This window comes from Lepeophtheirus salmonis, chromosome 6 (assembly GCF_016086655.4).
Source record: "Lepeophtheirus salmonis chromosome 6, UVic_Lsal_1.4, whole genome shotgun sequence".
NCBI lineage: Eukaryota > Metazoa > Arthropoda > Copepoda > Siphonostomatoida > Caligidae > Lepeophtheirus > Lepeophtheirus salmonis.
The window spans coordinates 48,420,490-48,438,475 of record NC_052136.2 but is presented as its reverse complement, the minus strand read 5'-3'; the positions used below and the strand labels follow the sequence as shown (position 1 = coordinate 48,438,475).

General features: G+C 30.8%; 1 protein-coding gene across 3 annotated transcripts in view; it reads left to right on the top strand.

The window, feature by feature from the left end:
• Positions 1–17,986, top strand: part of LOC121120499 (uncharacterized) — a 49,964-nt gene that overhangs the window by 10,416 nt on the left and 21,562 nt on the right. For all 3 annotated transcript variants that reach the window (XR_011780945.1, XR_011780944.1, XM_040715387.2), the window contains exons 2-3: positions 1,873–1,930; positions 16,479–16,640. Coding sequence is in view for 1 of the 3 variants with exons in the window: in XM_040715387.2 (XP_040571321.1) it covers positions 1,879–1,930; positions 16,479–16,640 (214 nt within the window). In the remaining 2 variants the exon portion in view is untranslated. The remainder of the gene's footprint in view (positions 1–1,872; positions 1,931–16,478; positions 16,641–17,986) is intronic.

Genomic DNA, 17,986 nt, shown 5'->3' with positions numbered 1-17,986 from the left:
ACTTTCGCCAGAGAAGTTAGGCTGACCTCAAACGATATTTAGTTAATTCTTTTTTTGTGTGACAAATATATATATTATTTATATTTGAGGTTGATTTTATTATGTTAATTTTTTCGTAGCACTTCATATTATATTAATTTTTTAATATTCGTACCTTAAATGCATCACTTTTACTATGAATGGTAATTTCTATATTTTATATTCACTAAATATAAGTAACCTTTATAGATTTTGATTATCGTGGCTGTTCGAAATGAATAAATAATATTATTATTCTATGAATATGCAATAAGTACTGCTTTAAATTTGTAATATATATTTTGTCTAAATAAAATTTGAGTTTTTAATGTGATTAATTAAATTATTATAATCATTTTTCTTTGAATAAAACTGCCTTGTAATTTGTCTTCCTCACATATTCCGAGTGCAATTAAACTAGTACGGAGTAATTTTTTCCAATGTCCTTGTTTATTTCGTTCTCTCCTTCTTCTCTTGTCAAAACCGATTGTTACTGATTTCACCCATAACATTCCTTAAATTGTCAGGGTTACCATGTTGATTTTGGGTTTCTTTTTTTAATATGCCCATTATACAAAGGATATTCATCAACCCTACATATTACTCCTATTCCTTAGAATTATGGCATCCTAGAGCCTAGAATTTACTTTATCCCGTATACGAAAGCAATTAACTATCGTACGATAATCTTACGTCTTCAATGATTGATAAATTTTCCTTCATACCCTCTATGTCCGGCAATAATATATTATTACACTGAAGCAAAAAAAAAAAAAAAAATGAAAAAAAAAAAGAAGACACTTCTCTACCTATAAGAACATAAATATCTCATCAAGCTTTAATAGAAAACAGAATAACACAGAATGAAATGTTACATCCTCAAAAGGCGCTGCACTTTCCATTAAAGTAACGCTTTTTGGGAATAATTCGTAGACTTTGGCTCGAAACGAAATTAAATACCTGCTGTCAACTTCAAGACACAATTTAAAAGCCTTGAAAATGATTTTAAGACAATCTAAAATTTAAATTTGAAGCTTGTTTTTAGCATTTTTATCAATTAATATAAAGTTATTGTGCATGTTGAATTTTTTCACCTCCGATAACATTGATTTGATAACTTTTGCTTAAGCATTTTTTTTTGTTGCAAATTTTAGTAATATTGCAATTCTTACCCTAAAGCTTTAACTTTATACTAAAAAGTTAATTTACGTTACTGCTTTGGTATTTAACTGTAGGAACAAAATAAAATACAAAATAGCTCTATTTAGAGCTAGAATCTTTAAAAATTATAAACCTAACCTCAAAAAACTACTTAAATATGTCTCTAGGAATTCTAAATAAATTCTTAGGGCTAAAATATTAAGTCAACATAATCAATTTCATTAAAACTATACTCATCTAAGAATAAACACTTCCTAATTAACAATAGGAAAAATATTTTGTGAATCTTGCTCCGAATCAAATTATTTGAATTATTCGATTCCAAATCTATTAGACCCCGTGTCCAAATACATTCGACTCTACCAACTTCATGAACTAATCACATTAGTATTGAAAGATAATTTGAGGAATAATAGTATATACTAATAAATTATTTGAATGAAAATTAGTACATAATTTCGCTATACGACCAGATCGCTATTGTGGCCCTCCGATTCAACCACTGCAATCATTTGCTTATTGGCAAATTTCCTTTCCTTCAAAATACACGCATAATAGGGTAGATAGTCAATGACTGTGAAATATCAGATATGTGACTAACATTGCTTTATCGTAGATTTATAGATGTAAAAAAAAAGTTTAATTAAATTTGTACGTAAAAAAAAATTAATAAGATATTTTAAAATATTTCAGATTTCAATGGGAATGTTAAAACTTATTCTTTTTGTTCTTGGATTAAATGGAATTAAAGGTAAGGATTAATAATGTACAGTTAGTAGTACGTCAGTGAATTGGGATTTTCTGCACTCCAGTTTTGTTAAAATTGCTTTAAATCTGTTTAAAACATTTTTCAGAATAAATGAAAGTTTTTTTTTGTTGCAAAAATGTATTTTCTTGGAACTATTAGCAAATATAGCAATTCGATAAATTTGATTATTTTTTTCAATATTAAGTCGTTCTTTTCATTTTTCTATTTCCCTTTTTTTCGTTTTAAGTTATATGCATTCCTACAAATGCAATATGAGCTATTATCACATAAATCACACTCAATCTCAGTAAAGTTAATGAGTAGATTTTTAGTACCAAAAGTTTGTTAAAAGTAGTTAATATTTCGAAGAAATATTTATCAAAAATGAAATTTTAATATTTCAAACTGTAATAATCACAAACTATATATTGTTTAATCTAATGTTGCTTAGATTAATTTGTGTAATTTTGAGTCTATGTGAACTGTGTATCAAGAATTAAAATTTGTAAAATATTTGGGTTAACATTTAACTCAGGTTCATTGACTACCTTAAAAAAGGATGTTCACTAACGGAGGTTTAAAGAATTATTTAGACATTAGATCTATTCGAAAAACACTTTTTTGATGTTGTTATGTTTTTGTACTTTTTCCAATGCTTTTTGATGATAAGCAACGGCTCTGGAATGTTTTTGTGATTATATAATGTGACAAGGGGCAGCCGTAGGATGTTGTTTTTTTGGTAGAGGGTTTAGTTGACATTAAATACAAATTGAAAATCTTATCTCGAAAATATGGTAATCTAATTATTTTCGACAAAAATAAAATTTTATATTACGGTAACAATATATATTGTCCTGTGGTAACAGTGCAATGGACTTTGTTTTGTATCCTAGAGGTAATCTTTTGATTTAAAATTTCGTGGTTCAAACGAAATATCAGCTACCTTTAATAATATTTTTTTTTTTTTTTTTTGGGGGTGGGGCGTCCGGGTGAAGGTGGGTGAATGAATTACTGCTTTAAAGATCAGAATCTTCTACATTTCAAATAGCATTAGTACGTTGAAAGGGTTATAGGTATATTTATTATAAGAGGAGGGCCCAAATTGCTTTTTCCCCTCCAAAATTATTTGTTATAGGGGGTCGTTTTAAAATTACGTGCAATGTCCGAGAGATGGCACTGCAGATGCATATTGAGGTTATGTTTAGTTAGAAGCATCTCATGGAAGAACACACACCAACGTTCAGCCTGGTCGGTTTATTTCTTTCTGTATGTCATTGGCTTGAATCGAGGAACTGGAGTAATTTAAAAAAATGGACAAAAAATAATTTCTTGTCTTAATTAAACATTACTTAATGAAAGGCAAAAAGCCTCAAAAGACTAATACACAACTCATGTTTTATTAATATTGATAACGATAACGAAATAAAAAAACCATAACAAGGGTAAAAGTTTATTCTTTTTAAAGTGTTAAATGATTATATAAAACTGGAAATGGTTTAGGTAGTAAATAAATAAAGAAGACCAGGATGATATATATAATATTATGTTAACACGAAAACAATAATATCGCTAACAATGCGTTTCCAAACCCATAGTTTATGAACAGAAACTCTAAATAAACTATCCAATCTTTCTTCTTTCCTTTAACTCTTTTTCTTCTTGTCTTCTCATCTTCATTCATCAGCTAAAAAAGTATAGGACTTAAGATATTATCTGCAAATTTTTCCCAAAAGCCCAAAACTTAACTAAAGTTTTTTGATATAAGAACATTTCTTGTGGCAAAAATGGAGACCCAACCAGGGAGCTGTATCGTAAAAAAATCGGCGGTGAACGGAAGCGCTGATTTTTTTAACACCCTGTACTTCAAATCTCATTAAACCCTAATTTTATTAAGTGTAATCAAGTACTTTGCTAATGTAAATAGCAGACTGTTAAATTTTTTTGGAACTTGACTTGAATTGGGTTTTGAGAGTTTTGGTTAATTTTATGCAAAAGTTGCTTAAACAGAAAAGAACAGCTGATTAATTACTGTTTGAACGATTTTTTTACCAATTTTAATATTAATGAAAATGGAGCAAAAAAGACAAGAAGTTGCTCCTATAGTCCCCACCGGATTTAGCAATTCTGATACTGTAATGACGCTTTATTTCTGCAGAACCACCGTCTGGAAGGGTCAGGGTTAAATTCAACAATGGTGAAGACATCAGTAATCGTCATAGACGCGGAGGGCCAATCAAATTAAGCCTGAAACGACAAAAAAAAAAAGAAGAAGCTAATCTGAGGATGGCGATGACGGACTTGACGAAGAAGCAGTCGGTGAGCCGTTCCTCGGTGTTCAATACCATAAAAAAGATAGCAGAAAGTCTCTCCGACATATTGAACGACCCTGACTCATTCAACAAGAATTACGATTTGATCGGTATAAAAAGCTTTACAATGATCTGAGATATCCCGGAAACCTAATTTTGTTCTTCTCGGTCGAGAATACAATTACAGGAGATAAATAATATATTGCACAATAGACAAAATGATCGTGTAGTATATTCCGGAGACGTCAACTGAAACCTCCGTCAAGTGGCCACCACCATCCGTCCTCAGTAATGATGCTAGGCATTATTTCATCTGAAGGTCACAAAATGAAGCCAATTTGGTTTCTTGTTGGATGCAGATTGACTAACAAGGATTATTTGATGATTTTACGAACAAAAGTGCTTCTGTAGGTTTGCAAGATCACCAAGCAATCAAAGAAAGCCGTTTATTACTTTCAAAAGGATGGGGTACCTGCACATACGGCAAAAATCGTGCTGGATTGGATGGCCAAAAAAAAAAAAGAACTTTCAGCCAGAGGACTTCAGAGCTCCGATCTGAATCCCCTTGATTACAGCATCTTGTGTCTAATTTAATACAATGCCTATAGGCAAAGTTACAGCAGTATTGAGTACCTAAATCAATCGGTTGAGAAAGAGTGCCGATCTATGTTGAAGCACGACGTTGTCACACGTACAATGCTTTCCAGAGTCGCTGGACAGAAAATCAGCCAGGAGGCCTACTATAAAGTGCTTGAGTACACCATCATACCATGGCTAAAGATCAACTACCCGGAGGGTAACTATATGTGGACTCAGGACGGCACCCTCTCTCACACGTCCTCCAAGTGACAAAAGTTCTGAGTTGATAACATGGCTCGATTCTGGACCAAAGAAATATAATTGCATAATATTAAAATCTTACATAGTGTTTTATCAATACTGTATTACAATATTATAGGAAAAGGGTATCTATACATTTATATATGATAGCTAACAATTTTTCATTTTTCAAGAGTATTTGTGTGTTAGCGAGGTAAGGTTGTGATTAAAATTAAACTTCAATTGAGACAAGTACATAATATACATTGTTGTAATAAATGGGTTAAAGGATAATGTCTTCTTTTATTTAACGAGCGTATATAATTTAATTAGATGTAATATTGTTTTATTATTTAATCGTCCAAATTCCTTTTAAAAAAGTGAAAAAAAGATATGATTTAAATATGGAAAAGCTTTAAATGCTATATTTTAAAAATATTAATATCTGTTGTGTCTTGACGAGCGTGAGGAGACACAAAATATTTAAAGGTGGAGAGATCCAGGACGACCGAGAGAAGTGAGGAGAAGGAAAGGCGTGGAGAAATAATACAACGGGTTGTTTATAGGAACATCTATATGATTGTAATTACAAAAACCTACTCTAATACATACATAAAATACACGACTATTTATACTTAAAACGAGGTAAAACACTGTACTTTAAACACATATATATATACAAGAAAATAAGAGAAGAGAACGATGTGGAAGAAAACAATAATACATATCACCCCCCCCCTCCAGCCCCAAATCCATGCCGGTGCTTAAACAGGCTCCGCTCCATGAATAGCATCTTATTGATCCGCTCTATCCATAACCAGGTGCGAACAAACCATTTCCTCTTGTATAAATAAAATTTATCTCCATAGACGTGCCGTGCTCTCAGCACGCGTACTGGAGAAAGGAGAACACTACTCCTCATAGAGGTTTTAGAAACGCAAGCACACTGCCCGTTCCTGGGACAAATATTGTTCACCCTTATAGAGGTTTTAGGGACACGAGTACCCTGCTTGTCCCTGGGAGACATATCGTTCACCCATATCGAGGTTCTAGGAACACGAGCCCCCTGCTCGTCCCAGGGAGACATATCGATCACCCTTATAGAGGTTTTAGGGACACGAGCACCCTGCTCGTCATTGGGATACATATCGCTCACCCTTATATAGGTTTTAGGGACACGAGCACCCTACTCGTCCCTGAGACACATATCGATCTCAGTCGATGTACCCTCATCAAACTCTGGATGATCCAGAGGAGAAACCATTGCACATTCATAACCCAGTGAGGTGAACGGGAGAGTAGTAACAACGGAGAACCAGAACTTCATCGGATGAAATCCACTTTTAATGATGTGGTCCCTGACACGGACACACACTTCACTTCTTGTAAGTGACCATGGTTCTCTTCCTTCCTCCACGAGGCCCAAACTAAGGCACGGCCCGTATTGCTCCACCTTCCGTAGACGAACGAGGGTTCTCCCTGTCGACGAAAAAAGGCTACCCAACTCCAGCGGGGCTGGCTTCGCGGACGATCCCACAGCAGGGAGGTCACGTGATCCTGATCCCATCCTTGTCGACAATGTTGTGTCTTGACGAAGGTGAGGAGGTTCCAATTATTTATAAAGAGGAGATATCCAAGGAATCCAGGAGGACCGAGAGAAAGGAGGAGAAGGAAAGGCGTGGAGGAATAATACAACGGTTATTTTATAAGAACATCTGTATTCTTTATAATACAAAAACCTACTCTAATACATAAAATACACGACTATTCATACTTAAAACGAGGTAAAACACTCTACTTTAATATATACAAGAAAATAAGAAAAAGAGAACGAGGGGGAAGAAAACACTAATACATTACAATATCAAATATCAGAAGACTTTCTAAATCTCCGAAGTCAGAGATTTAAAAAAAATAAGATTTCAAAATAATATCACTTGGCACCTATTTTTTTGTTTAAAGCGTGAGACGTATTTTTTTTTATATATAAGAAAAATCAAAATAAACTTTTGAACGACATTTTTTTCTGTTATTAATTTTTTATTAGATACATATTTCAAATTTGTTTTGATTACGCTTTGCATGTGAATTTTTTTCATACACATTTTGCCATTTTATTCAAAATATCTACAATGTGCAGAACTCCTATTAATATCAAAAAATATTAACACCGTAATACAATTACTTCTATATATTGGTTTATTATTTATTTTGTGTACAAATAGCGATTTTGTACAACTTAGAATTTATATGAGCAACTTGTACAAGTTGCAACCAAAAATTGAGATAACTAATTCCAAATGAAAGATTTACAGTACTTAAGATAAGGACCATGCAATGATTGAATATTCCATAGATGATCGATATTTTAATTGTGTAATTTTTGAGTATTTTAATAATTATTTAATTACTCATAAATACATAGTAACCAGGTAATTTAAATAGATCAAAATGAAATGAAAGTATGAATAAATATGGTTGATAATTTGAATAATAAATGTTGTAATTAAATAATGCCTTTTAGGACGCAAAAATTGCAACTTGTACAATTTTTTATAAAAGTTGCAAATTGTACACAACCTAAATATATGATACACATTTTGGGGGTTGCGCTAATGCCCCCCAAGGGGCTAGCAACACCCCTGGACAAATCAATTCGTAGTTGTGCGTAACTCTTTGTTAGTGAACTGGGATTTTCTGCAACCCAAAGTTTATGAAACTGCTTTAAATTTGTTTAATATAGATTTTAATAATGAAAAAAACATCAAATGCAAAAACTTATATTATGGGAACTATTTGAAATTTTTAATCAAGGTTTAGTTATTTAGATTAATGTTTCCCCTGTTTAATCGTTCTTTTGCTTTGTTAATTTCCTTTTTTTCAATATATATGGTATTCGCGTTTCTACAAATGTAATATCAGGTGTTTTTCCATATTTACACTTAATTTCATACAAAATTCAGTAATATATTTTTAGTAGCAAAAGTTCGTTAAAAATAATTAATATTTTATAGAAACTTTTATTAAAAAAGAAATTATAATATTTTAACTATAATAATCACAAATTATATCTACTAGATATCCAATTTTAATTTTCTTATCATTAAATAGTGTAATTTTAAGTTTTGTCAATTGAGTATTATGAAATAAAATTCATTTAATATTTGAGTTAACGTTGAACCCAAGGTCAACTACATAAAAAAAAAAAAGAAAAAAAGAAGATATTTACTAACGAATGTTTAATAATATTTTATTCTTTTGTAAGTCAAAAATATGGAGGAAAGTAATTTTTTTTGAAAATAATGCTCAAGAAGTCTTGAAATGAAAATCTTTGCTACATTTTACGAAACGTGGACTAAACGAGACATTTACAATATAATATACTACCTTTTTGGTCGAATGAATTTATGACACTGATATAATATTTTAGGTCTAGGACTCCAAACACCATTCTTTTCTTTTCTTCTATTGTTTGAAATCATTCTAATACACAGAACTTAAAAAAAAATTATCACAAAATAAGCTCCAAAATTAACCCGGGTACGACGTATGATGTGCAAGCCTGCGTTAACCCTATAGGGACCAATTTTTTTTTTTGGCAAATTTTAATTTTTAAAAAAAACTTTTCGGCATTAATATGCGTCATTTATTATATAACTGAGATCACACCTAAAACAAAGGGAATTAATTTACTTTTTTGTTGAAACGGAACATATGTGTACTAATTAGTGAATATATGATAAAAAATATCCCCCAAATGGCACATATACTTACCAATCAGTAGCTTAGGTTAAAAAAGTTAAATTTTATTAAATATAATTATTTTTTTTCTTGTCTTTCTTTCAATATAAACAATGCCGCAATACTCCGTATAGGTCGTTTTTTAAATGATTGAGTGAGTGATAACATATGGACAAGTAAGCTACTACTCCATTTACAAAACTTTCTCGCTACAATTTATCCACATTTTTTATCTTTAACAACTCCAAAAATGTCAAATCTTCTCATAACAGAGGACACTCATGCAACATACATTAGGGTAGTTTTTTTTTCAACTTTTATTTGTTAATTTGCATAAACCTATTTTAATAGATATTTTTCTAGCTTATAAAAAGTATAGTATATAAAGTTGGAGGAAAAGAGAGAATAACTTAAATAAATTTTGATGATCCTTCTATAGCGAGCACCTTCTTTTCACATTGTCATATAGGCTAGAATATAATTAAGCATGGCACGTTTGGACAAATAAATTACTTTTTTAAGATTAAAAAAGAAAAACGGTTATTGTTATTAAAAAAGGAAAACGGTTATTGTTATTAAAAAAGGAAAACAGTTATTGTTTTCCTTTTTTTTTTCTTCATTAATAATTAATAACTCTTGTACAACATCTCCCTCTAAAAAAGACTATAGTTTGCCGCTTACCTTAGTGTAATAATGAATATTAGTAAAAATGTCCCCCTGCGCCTGGATTGCATTTAATTGGATCTTTATTTCTACATTTTCTCTCGGAGTTTATATTTTTCCATTTGGATATCCTAGCAAGACGCAACAATCCTATCTTTTTGTTCTGTGAAAGGGATCTCACCTCTGTGTGCCTCACTCGATGGATATCATCTTCTTAAATGGAACGATCGTTCATTGTTCAGATGCCTTTTCCCTTTCAAGGTCTGTGATATTCACTTCTGTCGTCATGAATGCTCAAAAATACATAAATTCCAATAAAATAAATACTCATTATATTTGAAATATTGAAATCTCGTACTCATTGTGAATAGATTTCTTCAATGTTGCAATCTTGGAATCTCTTTGGCAATGAAGGTGTCGAATCTGCTCTCTTGAAATGGATGATCATGTTATAAGTATCTTTCTTTAATTTTCTCTATCTGACTTTGGTCCTATCTCTTAGAAAACAAATCTAAAGAGTTTCTGTATTCTTGTATCATCAAAAATGTAGGCCCTGATTTTGTAAGTTAAGTTGTATCTGGATTTACGAATAACAAAGAACAACTGCCCAAATGGTCTCAAAGGGGGTTTCTTAGCTTCAAATAGTGTGCAAGGTGTTTGTATAACATCCACTTCTTCAGATTAACACTTGGATATGCTCCATGAATTCGAACATGTAGATTTGCAATTTATTTAAGATAATTATAAGTCTTTCCAGTTTATTTGAAGTATGATAAGGTGAACACAGATTTTATTTCTATTAATAATTAGTATATTTATTTCTTTGTAAAAACGTCTTATTATATTTTGTATATATATAATTTACATTTGTCGTTACTCATTTGTTGAATCCATTCGTAAAATTTAATAAGTTATATGTCTTATGATTTGTGGTCATTAATTTATTTTATTTTCTATGTATAACAATTAACTTCTATTAAAGTTTTTTAATTAATATTTTTTTGTAGTAGTTAATAGTTTTTTCATTTTTTTATTCATTTTACTCATACTTTTTTAACTTAATTTACAAAGATATGTTATAATAATTTAAATTATCAATTTACTAGTGTTTAATTTTATGGCTATAGTGTTATCCATTAGTTTTTGATTATTTATTCTATATTATATCATATTAGCGACTTTAAGGGAAAATATTTATGAGATTTTCATCCAAATAGACCTGTGGTATAGAAATATGAAAGGTTTTTTCAATGAGTTTCACGAAGTAAATCAAGTTTACCTGAATTTGAAAATTTCGACTACTTTTTATATTAACTATTCTAGTGTTACTTGAAATATAGAAAATTCTCATTTCTATAGCAGAATCACTTGACATACTTTCCTCCAAAGCTATAACTTTAATCAATAGTAGCCTATGTCTTCCTCCCGCGTGTTACTCGCACTCGCTCAATGGCCATCCCTACATAAAAAGTGAACACATATGATAAAGGAAGTAACTGTTAACCCATTTTCTGCGCTCTTTTACGTACAAGTGCAATGGAATAATACTGTATAGTGATAATCTGATAAAGCAGCGGAAGAAATGTTCTTTATTTGTGCTAATGTCCAAAGTACTCATCCTCTCTACTTTCCAGTAATTAAATTGGAGCAAATCTTTTATTTCTATAAAAAAGACCTTCCACATGTAACTTAATACATGAAATACTAAATGCATGTCGAGGAAACCTCAGAGGCTCACCTTTTTATTAATAATAGCTAAGGACAGATATTATATAAAATCTTTAGCAGTCATTTATAAATACATTAAATAATGAAGTAATTAAATGTTTGTGTTTGAATTTTAAGCAGTAAGTCTTACATTGGAATATTGTGGATTTTTAAAATATTTAAATATTTTTAAACAATAGTAATACGCCTGACTATAAGTAAGGAGGTTACATTGAAATGAAGAATATATTATTGGTTAAGAAGAGAGGGCCATCTACTCAATCGATCATAATTGCTTGAATATGTGGAATAAGTCATCTTAATTCACTTTATACTAAATTTGAAAACAGTATTTTTCACGAAAAAAATATAAATCCCATATATATGTGTAGTTCCAATTTGTAAAATTGAAAAAAATTGCTAGAAAAGATGATAAAGGGCATAAAGAAGCATCTTTTAATTGATTTTCTATTAGTAATCAAGAGCTTTTAGAAAAATGGAAATCTATCATACCTCGAAATAAGATTCTTAGTAATTCTATATTGATATTTTTCTTAATTTTGTAATAAGCAGAATTAAACTCAATTATAGAATCGAATTGTACTTAAAAAACTAAATTTACTTGAAATAACATCATTAAAAGTTCAAGAGAAATAACAACTGTAATGAATTTGTATTTGACTTTGAACTTGGAAACAACTTATTTGCTTTTGGAAAATGATTTAAAAATTATTTTTTACTAATTTTTTTTTAAATACATCTAAAAATATCTCCCTTCCCCCCCCCATTATTTTTTTCTAATATTTTTGGATAGAAAATTATTAAAAAGTAAAAAGAAATTTATTTTGTTCCCTTCATTTCAAGGACAAAGATTTTTGCACAGAATATATATGTTCGGATAAACCTATCAAATACCAATTGCTTAAGGAAGATGTAGTTCCTTAATTAAATCTTCAAAGTACTTCCATGATTAAGTAGAACAATAGAAGAATATCAAAAAGTTTTCAAAGGAAGAAAACCCGTTTATAAACTAGATTAAATAACTGATATTTTTGGACGATGATAATGTTTCATTTCTATCTAGATAGAAGGAAAAGTTACATTTGAATTGCGTTCCTAAAGGAATTCAAGTTATTTGGCTGGAAAATGAAGTTCAATTTTTTTTCATAACTAAAAACTATGCAGGTCTAATAAAATTTAATTAACATATTGAAAGTAGTAATTTATATATTGTTTTATATAATAATAATATTAAAGATTAAATTATAAGAAAAATCTTTATTATATAATGACTATCAAACGAAACCAACCAAAAATTTTAACTATATATTTCAGCTCCGAAAAAATTATATTATAAAAAATAATCGTCAATATATTAAAAAACAAATTTCCTTATTTGGTTAATCAAATAATTAGAAATTATTTAGAATAGACTATCTAAATATTAGGTTAAAAGTTAAACTAATATAATATTAACGTTCTTAAAATGAAAATACGCTTTGTTTAATTGGATTCTATCCCGTCGTTCCGATAATTTATTATAAGTATCCTGATTTCAATGTAGTTGGATTCTAAATCGAATTCTAACTTTCTCGAAATATTAATGAAGTAAGTCATTGTAAGTTTCTTTCAAACTATATCAAGTTTCGGCAAGCAATTAAATTAATCAGTCACATTATCCATTATGTTAGATGAAGATTTTAGAAACAAAATCTGAAATTTAATAATCATCTTACTACATTATTATATTAAGGAGCTCATAAATACCATAATCTGATAACCTTCAGCATTGAATTTTTCATTTTTCCTTAAGCTTTAATTCTATACTATTTGAGAAAGTTGAACTATCGAATTTATATCATTAGTAGATTACTAATTGGTCCATAAAATATATAGATATGAGTCTTATACTGAGTCAATGATGGGATCAACAGTAAAGGAAACGAAGAAAGGAGTTGCTATATGAACGTTGTGTTTTCAAAAGTTTTGGAGTCATAGCTTATTATAGCTTATAGTTATTATAAGAGTAGAAAAAAGTACAATCCATCGGTATGATAAAAAAAGAAACCGAAAAATAAAGGGGTACATCTGAATTTTCTATAGAAAAGCAGTTTAGCTGTCATGACATATACTAAATAAGATGTGAACTGCCCTGAGAGAGTAGGAAAGAAAGCAAGTACAAATCCTACTCTGTAACGAATAAAAACATTTCCAAGAATGACTTCGGAGTCGATCCTTAACTTAATCTTAGTCCCACAAGGACATCTATATAGTACAATCAAAGTAAAAACCCCAATATTATAATATATTTTAACAACTCTTAATCTGGGTTTCTTATATTAGATATATTTTTAATGTTATACCCGTATCTACCTATATCCGTAATTTTCATTAATTATTATGTTCTTATATTCAGAGCTGTATTTGAGTCTACATTTTTAATGTTTAGGCACAGTTCGAGTCCTCATACTCCAAGTATATATTGTAAAAGAAATAATGTCCGGATATATCTGTAGTCTCGTTAAGGAGGGAAAAATACTAAACTTAAATGTGGACTTATGAATGAAGTCGCATAATTCTCATTAGTTATTTTACATCTTCATTATAGATCCTCCTTATACTCTATAAATAAATATTAATTACTCATTTTAAATGCAATTAGTATTGTGTCGGTCCTTATTTATTCCGTCTTGTCCAGTCTAGTCTTAGGACCGGTCCTTCAGACCATCAGTCCTTGGGACTGGTCCTTAAGACTGTCCGTCCTTCGAATTTTCCATAAAAATATCGATGGTTTATCAAGTGAAATAAGATATATTAAATATGCATTAAGATTATTACACATATCTTGCAAAAAATATTATATTTTTCATTATAATACAGTATAATACGAAAAATATTATTGCTACTTAGTTATATAATTGATTCTATTATATAAGATAATAATTGAAAAGAGGAAAAACACCCTCATTGACGTCACGAAGGACTGATTTTATCTTCTTTAAGGACTTACAAGTGGGACTTGATTAGACTGGATGGGACTAGACTGGACTGTAGTCCTCTGTCCTAAATATAATTAAAGAAAAGAGTAAAGATCCAAGATTTAGAGCTGTACTTGAGTACATCTTTTCAGTGTTTAGGTCAAGTCTAAGTCATCATGCTGGGTTTTTTCGGGTTCCGAGTACATGTCCTAATCCTCAGGTTCCATAGAAAAATAAATAATATCCGAATCTACCGAGGAGTCTTGTCTAAGGCATTATATCCTTTCCCAATAGTTCTTTCTTAATCTTTGACACTACTATTTTACTTTTGGACTCCATCGTCTTTGTGATAGCGTAGTGAGGAAAAAAATAAAATAATGGTGAAAGCTTTCGTAAATATAAACATATATTAAAGCAAGGAGTATTCTCCCTGAATGAGGTAACAACTTCAAAAAGCATCCTCTTTTTAAATAGCATTTTATACAACTCTGTATACTACATATATCTATCTTGTACAACAAATAGAATACTATTACAAAGAAGATGAACTGAAGGGGTAACGTAGACTGCGATATATATTTCTGGCCTAATAATGAAAATGCGAATATTTATCACAAAAATGATTTTATTGTTCAACTTATTCTCCAGCATGATTTATACACTTTTGCATGCGCTCAAACCAATTGTAGAAGCTCTTCGATTGAGACACGTCTAAAATCGTTGACCAAACATTTTTTTCTTGATGTGTTAGAATAAAAAGAAGTCATTGGGTGCCAAGTCAGGGCTGTACAGTGGATAATCCATCAGTTTGCCATTTTGGACGGTCAAAAAGGGGCTGGTTTGAGCCGATATGTGAGAGCTCGTATTGTCATGTTGAACAATAATTCGTCTTCTCTTGTTTGTTTTTCGAATTTCTCCGAAGACTTCTGGGAAACAAATTGTGATTTACCACTAAGAATTGACAGTCCTACGATGCTCAAGTGGAATAGTCGCCACATGACCGGAATTGATAAAGAAACTGGCCACCATTTACTTCGAAGTGCTTATTCTACGAACAACTTTCGTTGGATTTGGCTCGTCTTTGAAGATCCACCAGGTAGATTGTTGTTTTGTTTCGGGCTCCTACGCATAGATTAATGATTCGTCATCTATGACGATCTTATTAGAGTCTTTTGAAGCACCGTGAAGCGTATTTTTTCAACATTTATCTGCACCAGTCGAAACGAGTCTTCTTTTGAGAGATTGTCAAATTGTGCGAGATCCAACGAGAATAAACTTATTTTACGGCCAGGTTTACATGCAATATCGAATGTAGGCTGGTGGAAGAAATTCCCAAGGATGTTCTATCTCATGGTGTGTCACATAACAATCTTGCATTATCACTTCACGCATGGCATCAATGTTCTCTGGCAGAACGGCCGTTTTTGGACGACCTTTACGGAATTCATCTTTAAGCGAGCGTCGGCCACAATTGAATTCATTAAACCAGATTTTCACAGTGCTATAGGATGGTGCTTCATCGCCATACAAAGATTTAAGTTCATCAATGCACTCTTGTTGTTATAATCCACGTCGAAAGTTGTGACAACGATCCCACGAAAATGTTCACGACTTAATTCTATTGTATTGGCAAATTAATTTTTCAAGTCACTGTAAACAACACAAATGATGGTCGTATGTCAAAACATTCTGAGTACGATTATGCTACAAAAATGTCGAACTTACCAAAGGAAATGTCAAATTGAACCTGACAACACTTAGTATAGCCAAGGCCAGAAATATATATATCACTAGCATAAAAACTTGATCATTCCAGTAGCTATACTATGATACAAAAATCAGCTTGAAAATCTAATCAAGATTAGAAATTAATTTGGTCTCTCGTCATTACACATTCCTGCATTAGGAAGAGAGAATTGTTATATCTCAGTGTTTGCCAACTTTTTATCGGCATATGTACCATAAAAATACCAATGAATAATGGAAATATGTAAGTAATTTGACTTAATAATTGAATAAATGTTTTCCTCAATTTGATGAAAAGTGTTAGTGATGAAATTTTTTAATACAAATAGAATATGCCAAATATGCTTAGTTATATAGAATATAAATAAGAATAATATTCAACTTCGAATAAATACCCTATTGATTATTTTCAAACTTATTTTTTTTATCATATAGTAGCTGAGTATATTTAGCTTAGGAAAATGTAAGTTGTATTTTTCTTTCTTCTCCGAAAAAATAGAAAAATAAGAACCTATGCAATTCTCGGTTGACGACAAAGTTAACCATATATATCAATAATAAATATAAATTCAATCTAATTTTTTACAGGAATGTCATCCCCCTGCGACAAATTTCCTGCAGTCTTTCTCCTTGATGGCTCCCATTTTACTCCTCCATCGGGATGTCGTATTGTTTCTGAACAATCATTCAATCCATTTCATGACATTAGAAAAAATATGTATCTTCCAAGAAAGGATTTGCTACAGAAAGGTAAAGAGACATTTTCACGTTTTTTTATAAAATCTGTTTTTTTTACTAATTTAATCACAATCAGAAGTAATTTAGATCGGCCTTATAAGAAAATTTGTCCATAATCAGTCTTGTCTTAAACTTTCGCTTATACCAATATTTTAATTCTCCGTTACTTACCTAGGGAATGAATATATATCGCCGATACTGAAATATCCTTATAATATCTTGTATGTATTACATTTTTACTCCACCCTAATGTAAATTATTAATTAATTATAATTTTTCGGGATAGTACTTCATTAGTTTCTGAGTTATTACAAAAATCAGGAATCAATTACGCAGTATATTTTATTTTTTATACAAAAATTTGTCTACCCCAAGATACCAAAAGAGAAGCGGAAAAAGTTATATTCTTAATTAAAAATATAGTTTTGGTACATAATAACTTATTAATCTAGAAATAATTTTTTCTCTTTGTAGAATCTAAAAAATATAATATACTTTTTTCAACCACTATTTTCGATTATGAATTCACAGTTATGAAAAATAAATTAAATTTTTTCAATGAAGATAATAGTATCGTATATACTGGGTGGTCTGTTGAATTCTAAACAATTACTAATTCAATAATTAATGGTGTTTGAGTGATTGAAATTAATTCATATTTCGACATATTAAAGCATAAACAAATAATTACAAAACAAAACAAATCTGAGCTATCTAGTTTATGTACAAGCCAAGAAAATGACACTTAAACATGATATACGAATTTCCATTGACACACTCCAAGCAATTGGACGTTTTCAGGACCACTGTTTATGTCGTCAGTAAGACTAAAACGTTGGAGAGAAAGAAAGGCTCTTTCAAAAAGGCCAAACTGGATCCGGAGGAGTTAAAGCAAATAGCCCAGGCCAATTTCCTCAATTCCATGTGGGCCTATGCCTAAGATCTTGTGGTTTCACACCAGACTGTCCAGAAAGCTATCAGAAAAGTGGAAGGAAAGAGACTTGTGAAGGTGGAGGGGCAACTGTTAACAACAGCTATGAAAGAAACCCATTTCCTCCGTTGCAAGGCTCTTTTGAGTTTTTTTGAACTCTTTTTTGACACTTTTGGACACCTAAAGCTCTGATACCAGCCCCTTCGACATACATGCACCCAAAAAGACCTGCAGGGTCCGTCATCTGAACAACAAGCTTCTCAAACTCACAGTCAGTCAGCACAGGGATGCTATGACAGAGGAATACATCTGTAGCGGGTGCCAGTTCTTCCGCCGCCGCCTAGAAGCTATCATTGTCACTAAGGGCCGCTATATTAATGATTAAGTGAGCTCAGACACATTAGTATTAATTTTGTTGAAATTCTAT